The sequence below is a fragment of the Hyperolius riggenbachi genome, chromosome 2 (genome assembly GCF_040937935.1).
Source record: "Hyperolius riggenbachi isolate aHypRig1 chromosome 2, aHypRig1.pri, whole genome shotgun sequence".
Lineage (NCBI taxonomy): Eukaryota > Metazoa > Chordata > Amphibia > Anura > Hyperoliidae > Hyperolius > Hyperolius riggenbachi.
In genome coordinates this window covers 574,637,312-574,659,130 of record NC_090647.1, presented here as the reverse complement: position 1 = coordinate 574,659,130, position 21,819 = coordinate 574,637,312, and the positions used below count along the sequence as shown (strand labels likewise).

General features: G+C 45.5%; 2 protein-coding genes across 2 annotated transcripts in view; both read right to left on the bottom strand.

The window, feature by feature from the left end:
* Positions 1–267: 267 nt before the first annotated feature.
* On the bottom strand, positions 268–1,166 carry LOC137545214 (gastrula zinc finger protein XlCGF17.1-like). The gene has a single exon (XM_068266339.1). It carries the CDS (start codon positions 1,049–1,051, stop codon positions 788–790), a length of 264 nt encoding a protein of 87 aa, XP_068122440.1. The 5' UTR covers positions 1,052–1,166; the 3' UTR covers positions 268–787.
* A 522-nt stretch (positions 1,167–1,688) lies between these two features.
* Positions 1,689–21,819, bottom strand: part of LOC137545213 (zinc finger protein 84-like) — a 41,492-nt gene continuing 21,361 nt past the window's right edge. Inside the window, exon 2 of the mRNA XM_068266338.1 lies at positions 1,689–3,240. Within this exon, the coding sequence (XP_068122439.1) occupies positions 1,778–3,240 (1,463 nt within the window). The 3' untranslated portion in view covers positions 1,689–1,777. The remainder of the gene's footprint in view (positions 3,241–21,819) is intronic.

Here is a 21,819-nt window from a genome sequence, read left to right as displayed (position 1 = left end):
GTCCTAGACGCCGCATGGATGGATGGCCGCATGGAGGCAGCTGCGGTGGCTGAGCTATTCGCCGCAGCTGCCTCGCCTCTTACACACAGTCTGTGGGAAAATCCAAAGTTCTATACCATTCCAAATAGTCCAAGCTGTTCTAAAGCATCCTAATTACCCTGATTAATTGGGAAAAGCTGTTTTAATCAACTCAACAGGTGCACTGAGCAGCATGAAACAGTCCAACACAATCAATCGCGCCATACAGGACTCGACCCCAGGAACGGATACATATCCAAATTTGTGTTTATTCCATAATGTGGAGTAACAACATATAATATACAACATGCAAGAAGCACAACGTTTCGGGCAAAGGCCCTTTCTCAAGTGCTCAAACTCCTGATACAAAACTCTCAAACATATGGACTCACAGAACTCACCACACCCAACAGGACTCTTTCATGCTGTTTGCAGCATGAAAGAGTCCTCAGGATTCTGGGTAAATATGCTGCCATGTGCCTCTAGCAAGGGATAAAACAAACACTGGAGAGGACTACTGATGGCCAAACCATTTCCCACACTCAGTGCAGTAATAGAGCTTCTCCCAGTGATGAGAGAGGGATAAGCGGAACTGAACAAGCCTGTTATTGGCTGCTGCACTCCCCTCTCCATCCTCCCTACTGCCTGCTATGCTGGGGAGATGGAGAGCAGTATGCTGTGGCCACTTCAGGTTCTCTGGAGGCAAAGCTATCACTGACCCTTACTTACCACCAGTGTGACATCTCTCATGTCTGGCAAGATGTGATTTCTATGCATAAAATTTCCCACACTCAGCACATGAATAGGGCTTCTCACCAGTGTGAGTTCTCTCATGTCGGACAAGCTTTGATTTACACACAAAACATTTCCCACACTCAGCACATGAATAGGGCTTCTCACCAGTGTGATATCTCTCATGTATGACAAGCTCCCCTTTAGACCTAAAACATTTCCTACACTCAGCACATGAATAGGGCTTCTCACCAGTGTGAGATCTCATGTATGGGCAAGGTATGATTTCTGCACAAAACATTTCCCACACTCAGCACATGAACAGGGTTTCTTCCCAGTGTGACATCTCTTATGTTGGACTAAAAGTGATTTAGACACAAAACATTTCCCACACTCTGCACATGAATAGGGCTTCTCACTAGACATGGTCCAGATGTTCGGCATATTCGGCCGAACACCGAACCTAATTGAAGTTTATGGGGACCCGAGCATGGGGGCTGGAGGGGACGCAGCATGAGGGGAAAGCCTTGGCCACAGTCGGCGTGGAGGGGGGACGCCCCCCCCTCCCTCACCTCGGGGCTCTCCCCTCTGCGCTCCCCTCCAGCTTACGTTAGTGCACTGTGCGGGGTGGGCAGCAGCGGGCAGATACATGTGCGGGCAGCAGCGGGCCACCGCGTACTCCTCGCTCTAGCGCCTGACGTTACTTCCGGAAGTGACGTCAGACGCTAGAGCGAGGAGTACGCAGTGGAACGCACAGAAGGTATGTATCTGCCCACCCCGCACAGTGCACTAACGTAAGCTGGAGGGGAGCGCAGAGGGGAGAGCCCAGAGGTGAGAGGGGGCAACATCCCCTCTCCCCGCTGACTGTGGCCATGGCGTTTTTATGCTGCGTCCCCTCCAGCCCCCCCAAAAACGGCCCTGAGCGGGCCCCCGAACAGCGCAACCGAGCACCACGAGGTGCTCAGCTGAGTTCGAGCCGAACACCCCGATATCCAGGGAATAACGAACAATGGTGAACACTGTTCGATCAACACGACTTCTTACCAGTGTGAGATCTCTCATGTATGACAAGATGTGGTTTCTGTACAAAACATTTCCCACACTCTGCACATGAATAGGGCTTCTCACCAGTGTGAGATCTCTCATGTATGACAAGATGTGCTTTCCGCACAAAACATTTCCCACACTCAGCACATGAATAGGGCTTCTCACCAGTGTGAGATCTCTCATGTATGACAAGATGTGATTTACTTACAAAACATTTCCCACACTCAGCACATGGATATGGCTTCTCACCAGTGTGAGATCTCTCATGTATGACAAGCTCCCCTTTAGACTTAAAACATTTCCCACACTCAGCACATGAATAGGGCTTCACACCAGTGTGAGATCTCTCATGTTGGACAAGTTGTGATTTCTGCACAAAACATTTCCCACACTCAGCACATGAATAGGGCTTCTCCCCAGTGTGAGATCTCTTATGTAAAACAAGATGTGGTTTATTTGAAAAACATTTCCCACACTCAGCACATGAATAGGGCTTCTCACCAGTGTGAGACCTCTCATGCATGACAAGATGCTCTTTCCGCACAAAACATTTCCCACACTCAGCACATGAATAGGGCTTCTCACCAGTGTGAGATCTCTCATGTCTGACAAGCTCTCCTTTAGACCAACAACATTTCCCACACTCTGCACATGAATAGGGCTTCTCACCAGTGTGAGATCGTTCATGTCTGGCAAGTTCTGATTTCCGAGCAAAACATTTCCCACACTCAGCACATGAATAGGGCTTTTCACCAGTGTGAGAACGTTCATGTCTGGCAAGTTCTGATTTCCGAGCAAAACATTTCCCACACTCAGCACATGAATAGCACTTCTCACCAGTGTGAGACCTCTCATGTATGACAAGATGCGCTTTCCGCACAAAACATTTCCCACACTCAGCACATGAATAGGGCTTCTCACCAGTGTGAGATCTCTCATGTATGACAAGATGTGATTTACTTACAAAACATTTCCAACACTCAGCACATGGATATGGCTTCTCACCAATGTGAGATCTCTCATGTATGACAAGCTCCCCTTTAGACTTAAAACATTTCCCACACTCAGCACATGAATAGGGCTTCTCACCAGTGTGGGATCTCTCATGTATGACAAGATGTGATTTCCATGCATAACATTTCCCACACTCAGCACATGAATAGGGCTTCTCACCAGTGTGAGATCTCTCATGTCTGACAAGATTTGATTTACCCACAAAACATTTCCCACACGTGGAACAGGAATAAGACCCTCCAGCAGGGGGAGAGCTGTGCTGGGTATGAGGCCTCTCAGGGTTAGACAGGTGAGGGGAGTCTGGGGGAATATTTGGGGTCACCAGGATATCTGCAGGAGACTCTTGTCCAGTGACATCATCATCCGCTGTACAGTCTGTGGATACAGAGAGACGAGCCTCTGAGAGGTTCCTGATGCCGGGACTCCGCGCTGCAAATAGAGAAACATCATCACTTCCTGTTAGAGAGTTCTGAGGGGAGGAGCAATTATCATTAGGGAGGGTCAGTGAGCTGCTGAGAATTCCAAGTTCATGCAAAGTTTATGCAGATTAGGAATGGACAAGAGGCAGCAGCTGCATAACTTTGCATATAATTAGCATACAATTTGCACCATCTCAGAGATATTGGCATGTGACTGACTATCACTAGTTATCAGCCTGACATAGAACTGCAGAAGGTTGTGCTCATTACAGGCAGCCAGTCACATGACAATAACCTTGCCTTGCATGAGAAGGTTATGTAGTTAGGAATTCAGCCAATGAAATGCAGATCTCCTCAGATCCCTCTCATAAAATAGACGGAGTAGATCTATAAGATGGAAACCCTTACACCAGAGGTGATCACACTTTTTCGGCTTGTGAGCTACTTTAAAAAATAAGAAAGTCTAAGTGATCTACCTATGTGCAATTTTAGGAGCACACTTGTATATACAGAATGGAAAATGTAGTGTGGTCGGGATCTGCTCAATGGACACCCCTGCCTTACACCAAAAGATCTGAATATGGAAATAGATCTGGCCTGCTTCATTAATAAAGGCTGAAGGGGAGTGGAGATAGTTATTCCCCTGGCCCATTGGAGGGGCTCCTGAGATTGGGGTCCTGTAGATTGGGGCATGTGTATGGGATTGTATCCGGGAGCAGAGAGGCGGAGGTGAGTATAACCCCCTAATCCATATGGAACTAACATATACCCTATTTCTCTGGGAGGACATTTATTACATTTTATATATGCTCCGTCCACTATTCCTGAATTTATAACCTGGGTCATCAAGTGACCAACTGTGCCAAGTGTGGGGACTCTGGCTTAATTACTGTGAGAATGGCAGCCTTTTACATTATTTCCATTGACTTGAATGGGTGAAATCTGATTGGCTGTTTGTAGCTCTGCCCAGGTGTGCAGGGGGGCCGCGAGACCCCCAGAACATATCATCCCAGGTAGTAAGGGATATGTATACCAAGTTTCGTTCAAATCACCCAAGGCGATTTCGAGTGATCGCAGCACACGCGTACATATATAAACACACACATACATACAACACACACAAACATATACAGTACAGACCAAAAGTTTGGACACACCTTCTCATTCAAAGAGTTTTCTTTATTTTCATGACTATGAACATTGTAGAGTCACACTGAAGGCATCCAAACTATGAATGACCACATGTGGAAGTATAGTACATAACCAACAAGTGTGACACAACTGAAAATATGTCATATTCTAGGTTCTGCAAAGTAGCCACCTTTTGCTTTGATTCCTGCTTTGCACACTCTTCGCATTCTCTTGATGAGCTTCAAGAGGTAGTCACCTGAAATGGTTTTCCAACAGTCTTGAAGGAGTTCCCAGAGATGGTACTTGTAAAACAAAAGAAAAAACAGGGCACCAAGAGCCCAATAGTGCAATATAGTTTTAACAGAGAAAATCTGTCTAGATAGTTCGTGCAGAATTATACTCACAAAAAAGGGTCACCAGCAGGCAACCACTTGAAAGGTAGGTGGGGAGAATTGGTACCCGACCCCACTCGGGTATAAAAGTCGCTCTCTGTAGACAGGAGAAAAAAGGGGGCGTACCCCTCCACCAAGGGTGGATAAGTAATATGTATCAAACGCAGATAGAACAGAGGCGCCAAAAAGAGTAAAAACACTATTATTTAAAAACAGTAAAAAGAGGGAAGGTAAGGTGGACTTACCTCCCTCTAGCAGTGGACAACAAAACTCTGAGGTAGAGTAGAATGCATTTATTAAACAGTGTAACTCCTAAAGATGCAACGCGTTTCGCGGGCCACAGCACCGCTTCCTCAGGCTATACAGGAGTTCAAAAAAGCTGTATCCAATCCAAGTATTGAATGAGCGCCTCTGAGAGAGTGCTAAGCATCCCAGAGATGCTTAGCACTTGTTGGCCCTTTTGTCTTCACTCTGCGGTCCAGCTCCCCCCAAACCATCTCGATTGGGTTCAGGTCTGGTGACTGTGGAGGCCAGGTCATCTGGTGCAGCACCCCATCACTCTCCTTCCTGGTCAAATAGCCCTTACACAGCCTGGAGGTGTGTTTGGGGTCATTGTCCTTTTGAAAAATAAATGATGGTCCAACTAAACGCAAACCGGATGGAATAACATGCCGCTGCAAGATGCTGTGGTAGCCATGCTGGTTCAGTATGCCTTCAGTTTTGAATAAATTCCAAACCGTGTCACCAGCAAAGCACCCCCACACCATCACACCTCCTCCTCCATGCTTCACGGTGGAAACCAGGCATGTAGAGACCATCCGTATCAGCTGTGTATCCACCTGACTTCTCCACAATGCAACTGATGGTCCCAACCCCATTTATAGGGCAAGAAATGCCACTTATTAAACCTGACAGGGCACACCTGTGAAGTGAAAACCATTTCAGGTGACTACCTCTTGAAGCTCACCATAGAATGCCAAGAGTGTGCAAAGCAGTAATCAAAGCAAAAGGTGGCTACTATGCAGAACCTAGAATATGACATATTTTCAGCTGTTTCACACTGTTTGGTTATGTACTATACTTCCGCATGTGGTAATTCATAGTTTGGATGCCTTCAGCGGGAATCTGCAATGTTCATAGTCATGAAAATAAAGACATTTTTTTGAATGAGGTGTGTCCAAACTTTTGTACATACATACATACATATATATATATATATATATATATATATATATATATACACACACACACACACACACACACAAACACATAAATATACACACATACATACAACACACACAAACACACACATACAGTGGGATGCAAAAGTTTGGGCAACCTTGTTAATCGTCATGATTTTCCTAAATAAATTGTTGGTTGTTACGATAAAAAATGTCAGTTAAATATATCATATAGGAGACACAAACAGTTATATTTGAGAAATGAAATGAAGTTTACTGGATTTACAGAAAGTGGGCAATAATTGATTAAATAAAATTAGGCAAGGTGCATAAATTTGGGCACTGTTGTCATTGTATTGATTCCAAAGCCTTTAGAACTAATTATTGGAACTCAATTTGGCTTGGTAAGCTCAGTGACCCCTGACCTACATACACAGGTGAATCCAATTATAAGAAAGAGTATTGAAGGGGGTCAAATGTAAGTTTCCCTCCTATTTCAACTTTCTCTGAAGAGTAGCAACATGGGGGTCTCAAAACAACTCTCAAATGACCTGAAGACAAAGATTGTTCACCATCATGGTTTAGGGGAAGGATAGAGAAAACTGTCTCAGGGATTTCAGTTGTCTGTTTCCACAGTTAGGAACATTTTGAGGAAATGGAAAGACCACAGGCTCAGTTCAAGTTAAAGATCTGTGGAGAATTTACAGCACATTAAAATAAATATATTACTGTTTCCCCCATTATTCCCCCTCTTCATTTCTCCTATTTTCACTGCTCCCCACTGCCAATAAATAACTTAATAAAATATAATTTGTAAACCTTTTGGCAAGATGGTTGTAATGTAAAGTGCTTCCGGGTCGGTACACAGGCTCCCTGTACTGCTGTGCACGAGAGATGAGCTGAGCTGAAGCCACAAGAGGCAGACCTCCCTCCCCCTGCTGTCTGGAGCTTGCAGAAAGGTCAGGGATGACTTATAAGATGACGTGCAGCAGGAAGAGGGAGAGGCAGATAGCAGGGAGGAACAGCTGCTGTATTGTCTGCCTCTTCCTGCAGCACAATATTCATCTAACTAGACATATAATTAGAAAGGAGCAGGAGAGAGACAGCACTGCTGTTTCTAAATGAGACAGGGGAAAAAAGATTAGTACTTATGAAAGGAACATATCTCTTCATTTAAATTGCATTTTAAAAAGGGCCACAGAACCCCTTAAAGGTGCAGGAAGCCTTTAAGGCTCGAAGTGGCATACCCAAAAAAAATCTAAGATAGACAAAAACAACGAATGGTGAGAACAGTCATAGTCAACCCACAGACCAGCACCAAAGACCTACAACATCATCTTGCTGCAGATGGAGTCACTGTGCATCGTTTAACCATTCTGCGCAGTTTACACAAGGAGATGCTGTATGCAGAGGAAGCCTTTTCTCCGCCCACAGCACAAACAGAGCCGCTTGCGGTATGCTAATGCACATTTGGACAAGCCTGCTTCATTTTGGAATAAGGTGCTGTGGACTGATGAAACTAAAATTGAGGTATTTGGGCATAACAAGGGGCGTTATGCATGGAGGAAAAACAACACAGCATTCCAAGAAAAACACCTGCTACCTACAGTAAAATATGGTGGTGGTTCCATCATGCTGTGGGGCTGTTTGGCCAGTGCAGGGACTGGGAATCTTGTCAAAGTTGAGGGACGCATGGATTCCACTCAGTATCAGCAGATTCTGGAGACCAAGGTCCAGGAATCAGTGACAAAGCTGAAGCTGCGCCGGGGCTGGATCTTTCATCAAGACAACGACCCTAAACACTGCTCAAAATCCACTAAGGCATTCATGCAGAGGAGCTAGTACAACGTTCTGGAATGGCCATCTCAGTCCCCAGACCTGAATATAATTGAAAATCTGTGGTGTGAGGTAAAGAGAGCTGTCCGTGCTCGGAAGCCATCAAACCTGAATGAACTAGAGATGTTTTGTAAAGAGAAATGGTCCAAAATACCTTCAAGCAGAATCCAGACTCTCATCGGAACCTACAGGAAGCGTTTAGAGGCTGTAATTTCTGCAGAAGGAGGATCTACTAAATATTGATTTCATTTCTTTTTTGTGGTGCCCAAATTTATGCACCTGCTTAATTTAATTTAAACAATTATTGCGAACTTTCTGTAAATCCAAAAAACTTCATTTACGTCTCAAATATCACTGTGTGTGTCTCCTATATGATATATGAAACTGACATTTTTTATCGAAGAAAAACCAATCTACCTCTTGTACCGCAAACGAGGTGCAGAAAGCCAAGTTGCATGGAGAGGATCACAGGAGAGATGAAACCCGCCCACTCGCACGTTGTAAAGTCCAAGGGTTTTTATTTTAAAGACACAGATACAGCAGAATGGCTGACATGTTTCGGATCAGTATCCTTACTCATAGCCTTACCAAAGGATACTGATCCGAAACATGTCAGCCATTTTGCTGTATCTGTGTCTTTAAAATTAAAACCCTTGGACTTTACAACGTGCGAGTGTGCAGATTTCATTTCTCCTGTGCCATTTTTTATCGTAACAACCAACGATTTTACAAGAAAATCATGACAATTAATAAGGTTGCCCAATCTTTTGCGTCCCACTGTACATACTTACATACACTCACCTAAAGGATTATTAGGAACACCATACTAATACAGTGTTTGACCCCCTTTCACCTTCAGACCTGCCACTGTCAGAAACAATGCTCAGGTACCCCGTGGCATTTAACCGATGCCCAATTGGCACTAAAGGGCCTAAAGTGTGCCAAGAAAACATCCCCCACTCCATTACACCACCACCACCAGCCTGCACAGTGGTAACAAGGCATGATGGATCCATGTTCTCATTCTGTTTACGCCAAATTCTGACTATCGAGACTCATCAGACCAGGCAACATTTTTCCAGTCTTCAGCTGTCTAATTTTGGTGAGCTTGTGCAAATTGTAGCCTCTTTTTCTTATCTGTAGTGGAGATGAGTGGTACCCGGTGGGGTCTTCTGCTGTTGTAGCCCATCCGCCTCAAGGTTGTGCATGTTGTGGCTTCACAAATGCTTTGCTGCATACCTCGGTTGTAACGAGTGGTTATTTCAGTCAACGTTGCTCTTCTATCAGCTTGAATCAGTCGGCCCATTCTCCTCTGACCTCTAGCATCAACAAGGCATTTTCCCCCACAGGACTGCTGCATACTGGATGTTTTTCCTTTCCACACCATTCTTTGTAAACCCTAGAAATGGTTGTGCGTGAAAATCCCAGTAACTGAGCAGATTGTGAAATACTCAGACTGGCCCCTCTGGCAACAACAACCATGCCACGCTCAAAATTGCTTAAATCCGCGCAAATCAGGGACATCGGAACCCGGGTGAATACCCTAGAGCAAAGTCACGACCGCATAGCTGTTGCCTTAGCAGAAGACAAAAAGGTTCAGACAGCCCATGAAGTGCGAATAGCTCAGCAGGAAGGAAAACTGGAAGAGTTTGAAAATCGAGCTCGCAGGTCAAACTTAAGGATCCGCGGCCTACCCGAGTCCTTTACCGCTCTGAGAGAGGTAGCCGGAAACCTCTTCTCCAACATCTTGCCACAGGCTGAACCGGGTCTTTTCCGCATCGACCGGATCCACAGGGCCTTGGGAAGACACAGAAACCCTGACCAACCGCGGGACGTTATCATGAAGCTACACTACTATGAGGCCAAGGAACAGATCATGCAAGCTGCCAGACAACTTACGGAACTACCTGGGGTACCAAAATCAGTGCAGCTTTACCCTGATCTAGCCCCGGAGACTCTGCAAAAAAGAAGATCACTCAAACCAATTGCCCAAGCCTTAAGAAAAGCCAATATAGCTCACCGCTGGGGATTCCCGTGTCGGCTGCTCTTTCAACATAACGGATTTTCGTACGCCATCAAATCGGTTGATGAGGGAAAGTCAGTCTGTGCCAAGTTGAAGTTGGAAGTTGAAACCCCACCATCGCCTGCTCATCCGCCGCTCCCTCCTCCCCACCATCGCCGGCACATCCGCCGCTTCCCACTCGCTCACCCAGGCCGGAAAGAAGCTGGGAATCGGTCACTGCACATTCCTCGCCTTCATCCTCGCAAGCAGCCTCTCCTGACAGATAAGTACTTTATGTTATGAGGCCTCCGCCCTGTCCCCACTCCTTCGGACCTCCAACTTCCAAGGTTATAGGGCTGTTGTCGCCCTTTCGAAGGTCCCCCCTTATCAGCAGCGGCATGTGTAAAAACTGTGTTCACCCCACGGTTAGCATTACCCCCATGTGTCTACCAAGCTCTGGCCCTAAGATCTTTTTCTACCATGGGCACCTCTCACCCCTATTCTGAACTTAATATAGGACATTGGGGTACCATGACACTGGCCTGTACTTCGTGGAAAAACACTCATCCTCAGGAGCTCCTATAGGAGAATGTCACTTATATTCCCCCCAATAGCTGGATACACAGTGGCTTCCTTCCCCCACCTAAGGCCCAGTCAAATCAGCAGGAATTATCTAACCAATATATTCAGATAAAGATCTTCTTATGACAGTACATGATAGGATCTAATATCTAACTAATAATCTTATAATATCTGTATCGGCTAATGAAACATGCGCTCACTGTTTTTCACTTGATAATGCTCAGAATTGGATTTCTAACAATGTAAAGTTAGCGATATTGCAGTCTAAGGTTACTATGTCTTTAAGGAATAACTGTCAATGCATTCCTTGGGTGTGGGCCTTCTTTGGTTTTGAATGGATGGTTTTCTGCTGCGTGGGGTGGGGGTCCCTCTGATGCCCGGGGTTCCTACCATACGCAAGGGGGAAAGAATTTTGCTCCCTATGGGAGCGCTACGTTATAATATGTATAATATTACAGAGCTCCCCGCGAAGTAACACCTAGATGACTACTAATTCTCTCCTCATAAAGAAGCCATAGTAATGTATAATGACGCATGTTTTAACAAGCCTAGGGCAGTTTAACAGGGTACTCCCTGACAACCCACATGACCCAATATTTTGCGGGCATTGTATAAATCCACTCTCTACTAAAAGATAAAGGCTGCTGGTCATGTATACTTAACTCTGAGGAGGGAGGGAGCGTCTGGGGGGGGGGGGGGGGGGGAGATAGGGTGGGGATCAATATACTCTAAAGTTTTTCTGATTGTTTTATATACAAAAACAAAGTGTTATAAACAAACCTTAAGGGTAGGGTGGTTCAGGCGGTGCTCGCTGTTATGTTGCCCCACAACGAGGTGATACAGATGGAACCCCACTTTTCTGGGATCCTACTGTACCCCCTCAAGAAGTCTATGAGTCTTTGGGCTCGTCGACTGTTTTGGTTCTTCGTTCTATTTTTAAGGCACAACTGGAGGCTCAGGTCCAGGACAATAATCCAGAAAACTAGAGACCCAGGAGACTAATGACTACACACGATAACAAGATCACCTTAAAGACACTCTCTATCAACACTAGAGGCCTCAACTCCCCAAATAAAAGGAACCAAGTTCTTGAACAGCTACTTAGGTATGACCCAGACATAATATGCGTGCAAGAGACCCACTTTTCAAAAAAATCCCATCCGAAATATTTTCATGCCAAATATCAACAGTATTTCCTTTCTAATACAAATAAGAAACATAGAGGCACTGCGATTCTTATCAAAAATAATCTCCCACTATCAAACATCAAAACTGAAAGCGATGGGCAGGGAAGATATGTAATCCTACATGGAGAACTCTTCTCAAAGCACCTATATCTGATTAACTCATATGCTCCCCCAGAATCGGCATTTCAGTTATTTACACACCTAAAAAACAATTAGATATAGGACCAAATACGATCTTTTTGTGGTGCGGAGACTTCAACTTCACTTTAATTGATTCGTTAGAAAAATCCAAACCATCCCCAGATAAACTAACTAAAAAACAAAGAAAACAATTACAAACCGCCCTGGAAGACAATTTCCTGGTAGACATATGGAGAGAACTGCATGGAAGTAAAAAGAGCTACACACATTACTCACAAACTCACAACTCATATGCCAAAATAGACCATATCCTCACCACTTCATCAAACGTCCCAGCATTACTATTCCTCAGACATATCCCAGTACCATGGTCAGATCATGACATACTCTTCCTTGGAATTGATCCATTAGCAGGTATTAGACCACCTTATATGTGGAGACTAAACGAATCACTACTGGTTGACCAGACCAATAGAAATACTATTGCTGATCATCTCACTACATACCTCAGGGAAAATGTCACAGATGATATCTCACCTAGGTCTATCTGGTTAGCCCATAAAGCAACCATGAGGGGACACATAATAAAACTAGCCACATCTCTCAAAAGAAAAAAACAAGAAAAGTCCGACAACCTGTTTTATAAACTTCGTAGACTTACATTAGAAAACCAAGCTCACCCTAGTAAACACATAGCTTCTCTCATCAAAGATACCCAATTACAACTCAATATCATTCAATCCTCACAGGTTGAGAAGGCACTAAGATGGACAAAGGCGCGACAATATAAATATCTGAATAAACCAGATTCCTGGCTAGCAGCCAAACTGCGCCATCAGCACAAAATAAAGAATATATATAAAATCAGAACGACCAATGGAGATATCACCAGCGACCCCACAAAAATATTCCAAACTGTAACGATCGGTGTAACACAGAGAGGATCCGATTACCGGTGATCTGCAGTATCACCGAGAATACAGATATATACCCGATTATGGATGATCTGCAGTATCACCGATAATCAGATATATCTCTAACCTCTGGACACCCGAGTAATATATGAGTGTTTGGTGCAACAGTAATACTTTGAGGAGAGCACCCGTATGGAGGGTGGCAGGCAGTAAGAGATACTGCTCAGAGAACAGATTCCTTCCACTGGCCTGATGCTCCCCAAGGGGCGGAGCCAGGCTGAGAGTGGGAAGGACCAGAGAGTGAGTGACACCAAAGGTGAAGCGTCACTGACAGGTCTGTGAACTATCTCCCAACAGGGAAGATAGTTCTCGAGGTCGGACAGGCCAGGTCCTTAACACACAGACAGATAAAGTACAGAGACAGGAGACAGATGCAGAATCCTAAGACTAGCAGAGTTTGGCAACAGAGTATCAGATATAGCGAAGTACCTAATCAGAGATCAGAAGAGTGGTCAGGAAAGCAGAAGGTCATAACAAATAATCAACAATGCCTAGACTTGGGTGTGAGCTCCTAGATCCTCAACACCCCGGAACTGGTCTAGATAAATATTCACAGATGGTAATAGGATTCCTAGACTAAGGTGTGAGCTCCTTGGTCATCAACACCTTGTAACTGGTCTAGATATTAACTCAGATAATAACACAGATAATAACAAGATTCCTAGACTAAGGCATGAGCTCCCTGGTCATCAACACCTTGGAAACTGATCTAGATATTAGCTCAGATAATAACACAGATACTGACAGAAGGTCTGAGTGCTACCACGTAGTGATCGCAACGCCAGACACCAGAAAAATGACCAGCACCCAGTATATATACCCCAGCGCTCTCCAGCGCCACCCCTAAGTGCTGGACCAATGAAAACTGCTGGAATTGTCAGCTGACCGGCTTGGTCAGCTGACACCTTCTGACTGTCATAAAGGCTCTGCCTCTCCGCGCGCGCGCGTCCTCCTGAACCTGTGTGGACTATCAGTCCCAGCCACACCAGACATGTGTTGTAATGTTCCTGCTGTGTTGGATGCGGAGCCAGCCGCACCGCTGTCCAAGCATGCGGCGGTTCCTCCGCATTCAGCAGCACTGTCAGAACTATGCCCATGCGTGCAACCATCCGCGTCAGATGCGGAATCCGCCGCCTTGTTCATAAGGCATGCAGCGGTTTCATCGCGCTCCGTTATGCCAGTGGATGCAGGCCCACGCGCGCCACCTGTCGCGTTGGACGCGGAATCAGCCGCCTTGCTCAGAGTACTTGCGGTGGCTTTTCCGCGTTTTCTCACAGTACCCCCTCCCCTGAGGAGTGGACTCTGGACAGCTCCTACCCGGCTTCCCAGGATGTAGGGTGTGGAACTCCTTTAATTTATCCGTGTGCATGCGGCACTCAGGTACCCATGTTCTTTCCTCAATCCCATACCCTTTCCAGTGAACTAGATACTGCACTGAGTTCTGTACAACACGTGAGTCTAAAATCTTTTCTACTTCGTACTCAGGTTGGTCATCTACCATCACAGGAGGAGGAGGAGGAGTGGGACCTACATGAACTGCTGGCTTAAGCAGGGACACATGAAAGGATCTAATTCGAAATGAAGGAGGCACTCAACTGGCGTTTTAAACTTGCGTTTATCAGAACAGTAGCCGAAACTGTGTGGAGTGGTGAACCGCGGAGGGATTGTGCACCGGCGGACCAGGTATTAAACTTGGTGTGGAATCCCAGCTCAGCAACCCCCTGTTGTCTATTACACATGAAAGGATCTTACACCACGCATGCTGGCAGGAAGATCAATGGCATAAGTAACATTGTTGATCTTCCTGGTCACTGGAAAAGGGCCCACAAATCTGGGTCCTAACTTGGGCGAGGGCTGTTTCAGAGTCAAATGACGCGTGGACACCCAGACCAAGTCTCCTGGCCGGAACTTCCACTCTACGGAGCGTCTCTTGTCAGCTTGACCTTTCTGACTTTGAAAAGCCTTCTCTAAATTATTTTTCACGCTCCCCCAGATGTTCTTAAATGACTCTTGCCATGTCTCCAAAGCTGGAAATGGAGTGGAAGCTACTGGCAGTGGGGAGAACTTAGGCAACTTTCCAGTTACCACCTGAAACGGTGAAAATCCAGAGGATGAGCTTTTCAAATTATTGTGCGCAAAGTCTGCGAACGGCAAGAATTTGACCCAATCATTTTGCGCATCCGCAACATAACACCTCAAAAACTGTTCTAATGATTGGTTGACTCTCTCAGTCTGACCATTGGTCTGTGGGTGATAGCCCGATGAAAATGACAGTTCCATGCCCATTTGGTGACAGAATGCCCTCCAGAATCTAGAAAGAAATTGGACTCCCCGATCCGATACTATGTTTTCCGGAATGCCATGTAGTTGGAAGACGTGCACGATAAAAAGATCGGCCAACTCCTAGGCCAAGGGGAGTCCTTTCAAGGGCACAAAATGGGCCATTTTACTGAAACGGTCGACTACCACCCAAATGACCGACATGCCTTCAGACCTCGGAAGTTCACCCACAAAATCCATGGACAAATGGGTCCATGGCTCGCTCGGGGTGGGTAAAGGCTGCAACGTTCCCACAGGTGCCAGACGGGAGGGTTTGCTTTTTGCACAAACTGCACACTCTCTAACATATTCCTTGCAGTCCGTTGCCAGGGAAGGCCACCAAGTGCATCTAGCAACCAAGTCCTGTGTTCTGGAAGCCCCCGGATGCCCAGAATTCTTGTGCAAATGGAACATCTGTAAGATCTGGAGGCGAAATGGCAGTGGTACAAACATAACCCCTTCCGGCTTTCCCTCAGGGACATCCTGCTGGAAGGGACTTAAAGTCTCTGTCCAGTCTTTCCAAGTCTCTATGGCTGCCAACACAACCTTCTGTGGGATAATAGTCTCTGGGTCTGAGGGCTGTGCTGTCTCCGGTTCAAAACATCTGGACAGGGCATCTGCTTTAATGTTTTTACTACCCGGGGTGTACGTAATAATAAATCTAAATCTCGGGAAAAACAATGACCACCGAGCCTGACGGGGACTCAATCTCTTAGCCCCCTCGATGTATTCCAAATTTTTGTGGTCAGTGTAAACGGTAATCGTATGCTCTGCTCCCTCTAGCCAATGGCGCCATTCTTCAAAGGTCAGTTTAATGGCTAGGAGCTCCCTGTTGCCTATATCGTAGTTTTTCTCTGCTGGTGAAAACCTACGAGAGAAATAGGCACATGGGTGTAATCTTCCCTGAAACCCAGAGCGCTGAGACAGCACAGCCCCTACCCTGACCTCAGAGGCGTCCACCTCCACAATAAAGGGATAGGAGGTGTCAACGTGTCTCAAAATGGGTGCCGAGCAAAACAATTCCTTCAAAGTGGAGAAAGCAGACAGGGCTTCGGGGGACCAGTGGTTGGTATCTGCCCCTTTCTTAGTGAGACTGGTGAGGGGTGCTATGACTGTGGAGTACCCCTTTATGAACCTTCTATAGTAATTGGCGAATCCTAAAAATCTCTGGAGAGATTTTAGTTCCACTGGCTGCGGCCATTCCAGTATAGCAGAGACCTTGGCAGGATCCATAGAAAGGCCCGAGGTGGAGATTATGTACCCCAGAAAAGTGACGGATGTAGCCTCAAAAATGCATTTCTCCAATTTAGCATAAAGCATGTTCTGTCTTAGCTTGCTCAGAACAAATTTGACGTGAGCTCTGTGTTGGTTGAGGTTGTCTGAGAAAATAAGTATATCATCTAGGTATACCAGTACAAACTTACCCAACACTTCTCTGAACACTTCATTGATAAGTTCCTGAAAAACGGCCGGGGCGTTACACAACCCAAAGGGCATCACCAGGTACTCGTAATGCCCATCGGGTGTGTTAAAGGCCGTTTTCCACTCATCGCCCTCTCTGATCCGCACCAGGTTGTATGCCCCTCGCAAGTCCAATTTCGAAAAAATCTTAGCGTAAGTGACCTGAGTAAATAAATTGTCTATCAAAGGCAATTTCTCTCTGTGCAGCACCCCTATAGTGACTTCCACCTCTGGTGTTTGAGACAGAGGATGGTTACGTTGCAGGGGGAATCATCCACTGCCGTAACCTGGATGGGTGGTTTTACCGGGGTGAGAGGAATACCCAATTTCTTAGCAAATTCGTAATCCATAAGATTAGCCGCTGAGCCCGAATCAATGAAGGCCTCAGAGACTTCAGATTTTTCTTCCCATGTAATCGTACAAGAAGTAATTGTTTATCCTCTAGGGGTAAGAGTCGTACGCCTAGGGTATTACCCCCAACTACTCCTAGGCAGTAGCGTTTCCCGACTTTCTAGGGCAATTCCGCACTCTATGACCCCCCTCTGCACAATAAAGACACAACTGCTCAGAAATCCTGCGTCTCCGCTCCACTTGAGACAATCTGGACCGACCAATCTGCATTGGCTCGGGTGGAGGTGAGACGGAAGGAGGTGGGGTCAGAGGAGGCGCAACGTAGGACACCATCTTAACATTGTTTCTACCCCGGGTCTGCTTTTGATAACGTAATCTGCAATCTATCCTAATGGCCGATGAAATGGCCTCATCGACGGTTCTAGGTTCAGGCTGACTTAACATTAGATCAGAAACTTCATCTGATAACCCTGATAAGAAACAGTCTAAAAGGGCATAGGTGTCCCACCTGGCTGAAACTGACCATCACCTAAATTCTGCTGCATACTCCTCGACCGGACTCTTGCCTTGACGCAACAATTTGAGCTTCCGGTTCAGAAGTCGAGGCAATGTCTGGATCGTCGTAAATTATTGCCATGGCTTTAAAAAATTCATCTACCGAGGTTAAAGCTAAATCTCCGGCGGGTAGATTGTATGCCCAGGTCTGAGAATCGCCTGATAACAAAGTTTTAATAAATGTGACCCTTTAGGCCATAGTTCCTGAAGAATTAGGTCTCAACTCAAAGTATGATAACACTCTACTCCTAAAATTTCGGAAGTCAGATCTGTGACCAGAAAATTTTTCAGGTACAGGCATACGTATGTCTGTGCTAGGAGGGGATCGCACTTCATCCACAGCCGTCTGGAGGGTTTGTATAGACCCGGACAAAGCGTCAATTAATGCCCGGTGACTACCCAGCACTTTGTTGGTGGTATCCACCGAAGTGGTAAGTGTGCCCAGACAGTCGGTGTGTGCGTCCATTTGCATCTTTGGTCTGGCGTTCTGTAATGATCGGTGTAACACAGAGAGAATCTGATTACCGGTGATCTGCAGTATCACCGAAAATACAGATATACACCCGATTATTGATGATCTGCAGTATCACCGATAATCAGATATATCTCTAACCTCTGGACACCTGAGTAATATGAGTGTTGGGTGCAACAGTAATACTTTGAGGAGAGCACCCGTATAGAGGGTACCAGGCAGAACGAGATCCTGCTTTGAGATCGGGTTCCTTCCACAGGTCTGATGCTCCCCAAGGGGCGGAGCCAGGCTGAGAGTGGGAAGGACCAGAGTGTGAGTGACACCAAAGGTGAAGTGTCACTGACAGGTCTGTGAACTATCTCCCAACAGGGAAGATAGTTCTCGAGGTCGGACAGGCCAGGTCCTTAACACATGGACAGATAAAGTACAGAGACAGGAGACAGATGCGGAATCCTAAGACTAGCAGAGTTTGGCAACAGAGTATCAGATATAGCGAAGTACCTAATCAGAGATCAGAAGAGTGGTCAGGAAAGCAGAAGGTCATAACAAATAATCAACAATGCCTAGACTTGGGTGTGAGCTCCCAGATCCTCAACACCCCGGAACTGGTCTAGATAAATATTCACAGATGGTAATAGGATTCCTAGACTAAGGTGTGAGCTCCTTGGTCATCAACACCTTGTAACTGGTCTAGATATTAGCTCAGATAATAACACAGATAATAACAAGATTCCTAGACTAAGGTGTGAGCTCCTTGGTCATCAACACCTTGGAAACTGATCTAGATATTAGCTCATATAATAACACAGATACTGACAGAAGGTCTGAGTGCTACCACGTAGTGATCGCAACGCCAGACACCAGAAAAATGACCAGCACCCAGTATATATACACCAGCGCTCTCCAGCGCCACCCCTAAGTGCTGGACCAATGAAAACTGCTGGAATTGTCAGCTGACCGGCTTGGTCAGCTGACACCTTCTGACTGTCATAAAGGCTCTGCCTCTCTGCGCGCGCGTCCTCCTGAACCTGTGTGGACTACCAGTCCCAGCCACACCAGACATGTGTTGTAATGTTCCTGCTGTGTTGGATGCGGAGCCAGCCGCACCGCTGTCAGAGCATGCGGCGGTTCCTCCGCATTCAGCAGCACTGTCAGAACTATGCCCATGCGTGCAACCATCCGCGTCAGATGCGGAATCCGCCGCCTTGTTCATAAGGCATGCAGCGGTTTCATCGCGCTCCGTTATGCCAGTGGATGCAGGCCCACGCGCGCCACCTGTCGCGTTGGACGCGGAATCAGCCGCCTTGCTCAGAGTACTTGCGGTGGCTTTTCCGCGTTTTCTCACACAAACATTTAAAACTTTCTTCACAAATCTATACAAAACACCTAACAAAGTTGATCCCACGGAAATAGCCCAATTCCTCCAGAATCTACAGCTACCCAAGCTAACCAAACAATTAAGCGATTTTTTAAATCGCAAAATTGATGAGGAAGAAATCTCCGAAGCCATCAAAAAACTGAAGCCCAAAAAAGCTCCCGGTCCTGACGGGTTTAGTGCCACTTATTACAAGAAATTTAGAGATGAACTAACACCGCACCGCACTGCTTTCTATAATGACCTTATAAAGCCGAGAAAAGTATCACCAGAATTCCTAGATGCCCAGATAAGTATTATCCCCAAACCTAACAAAGATCAATTGGATATTAAAAACTACAGGCCAATCTCACTTTTAAATATTGATTACAAGTTGCTGACAGCAATTTTAGCATCTCGGATAAATACATTCCTACCAGCCCTCGTACCCAAAGACCAAGTCGGCTTCGTACCAATGCGTCAGGCAGTGGACAACATTCGTAAGAATATTACGCTTATCAATCATAATAGACACAAAAACAAACTAATGCTCCTAACTCTCGACATAGAAAAGGCTTTTGATAGCTTATCATGGCCTTATATGTTTGCAGTGTTGCAGCAAGCAGGAATAAATGGACGATATGTCCACTGGTTGACGCAATTATACTCACTACCCACAGCTACCCTTAAGCTACCTGGCTCAGATGGTTCTAGAGTCATTATCAATCGAGGTACTAGGCAGGGTTGCCCGCTCTCCCCTGCCATATTCGCTCTAGCAATGGAGCCTCTCTCAAGAGCTATCAAACAACATACAGGAATACTTGGATACAGAGTCAAAGAATACGTTAATAAAATTAGCTTATTTGCTGACGACGTTCTCTTAACACTGACTTCACCTGAAAAATCACTTCCCCATTTGCTTCAAATTCTTAAATCATTTGCAGAACTCTCAGGCCTAAAAGTCAACGCCTCTAAATCAGAAGCCCTATTCTGCAATACTGACCCCACAACAGCTAAAAAGATTTCTGATACCTATAAATTCCAGTATAAGGACCACTACCTAAAATATCTGGGAATCAACCTGTCCAATAATACCTCAAAATTATATAAGTTAAACTACACTCCATTAATCCATACTCTCAAACATGACCTAGAAGCTTGGAAAAAGTATAGTATCTTCTGGTCAGGAAGAATCATGTCTGTTAAGATGACATTATTGCCTAAGCTGACATACCTATTCAGGGTCTTACCCATACCCCTTAACACGCAAGATGTATCTTCCTTACAATCTGATATATTGAAATTCATATGGAACGGTAAAAGGGCCAGAATTGCTAAGAAGGTGCTCTGGATCCATAAATCGCAAGGAGGGCTATCTGTTCCTAACATATCTAAATATTACAGAGCATGGCAATTGGCATTTTTGCCTTTCATATATGCGAAGGACCATTCTCCTGCATGGGTAGAGCTAGAAAATGACCTGGAAAGGCCTATTATGGTCAACAAAATGGAAGCTGGCTCCCCTTAAAGAACTAGCCCCTACGGTTTATCATACTTTGTTTGGAGAGGGATGAGGACGAGATACAACCTACAATCTCCCACTCCCCCACTATTAGACCTTTTCGGAAATCCTGATTTTCAGGCAGGATTAAATCAGAAAGCCTTCAAGGCATGGAAGGAGGCAAACATTCTCTCCCTACGCGATATTACAACCGAAAACAAAATCCCAACACTACAACAACTAAAAAATATCTTCCCTACAACTCAGAGCGAACATTTTCGCATATTTCAAATTTATCACTTTACCTCATCCTTCTCCACACACAAAAAAATAATCACAAACATGTGGTTTGAGCAGTTATGCTCTAATGACCCCACTAAAAAAGGGGTTCTTTCGCAACTATATTCAATCTTTAATCAACCTTCCACTTCCTTTCGACATAAAAATCAGACAGACTGGGAAACAGACCTGGGCGAGACATTAGATGATGAAACTTGGTTTGAATGTATGGAATCTCTCTCCAAAGGAAGCATATATAGCTCAGGTCTTGAGACCTCAATAAAACTACTGCACAGAATCTATATGACACCACAAAAAATCCACACCTTTGATAAAAACAAACCTGACACTTGCTATCGAGGGTGCTCAGACAAAGGCACAATATATCACATCTTCTGGTCCTGCCCCAGGTCTGTCAAAATCTGGTCTAGAATACACGCTCTTATTCGGAGTGATCTGGGCATACGGATAGAAAAAGACCCTAAAATATTCCTCCTAGGTTACAAACCACTAGAAATCAAATACGCTTCTCATAAGCTAATACAATTTATAGCACTCGCAGTTAAACTGCATATAGCCCACCTATGGCTACAACCAAACCTTAGGTATCGCCAAGTTCTGGACAGAATCTATATATATAAAATCGGATGTGTGTATGTATGTGAGTGTATGTGCCGCGATCACTCGAAAACGGCTTGACCGATTTGAACGAAACTTGGTACACAGATCCCTTATTACCTGGGATGATATGTTCTGGGGGTCTCGGGTCCCCCCTGCACACCTGGGCGGAGCTACAAACAGCCAATCAGATTTCACCCATTCATGTCAATGGAAAAATGTAACAGGCTGCCATTCTCGCAGTACTCAAGCC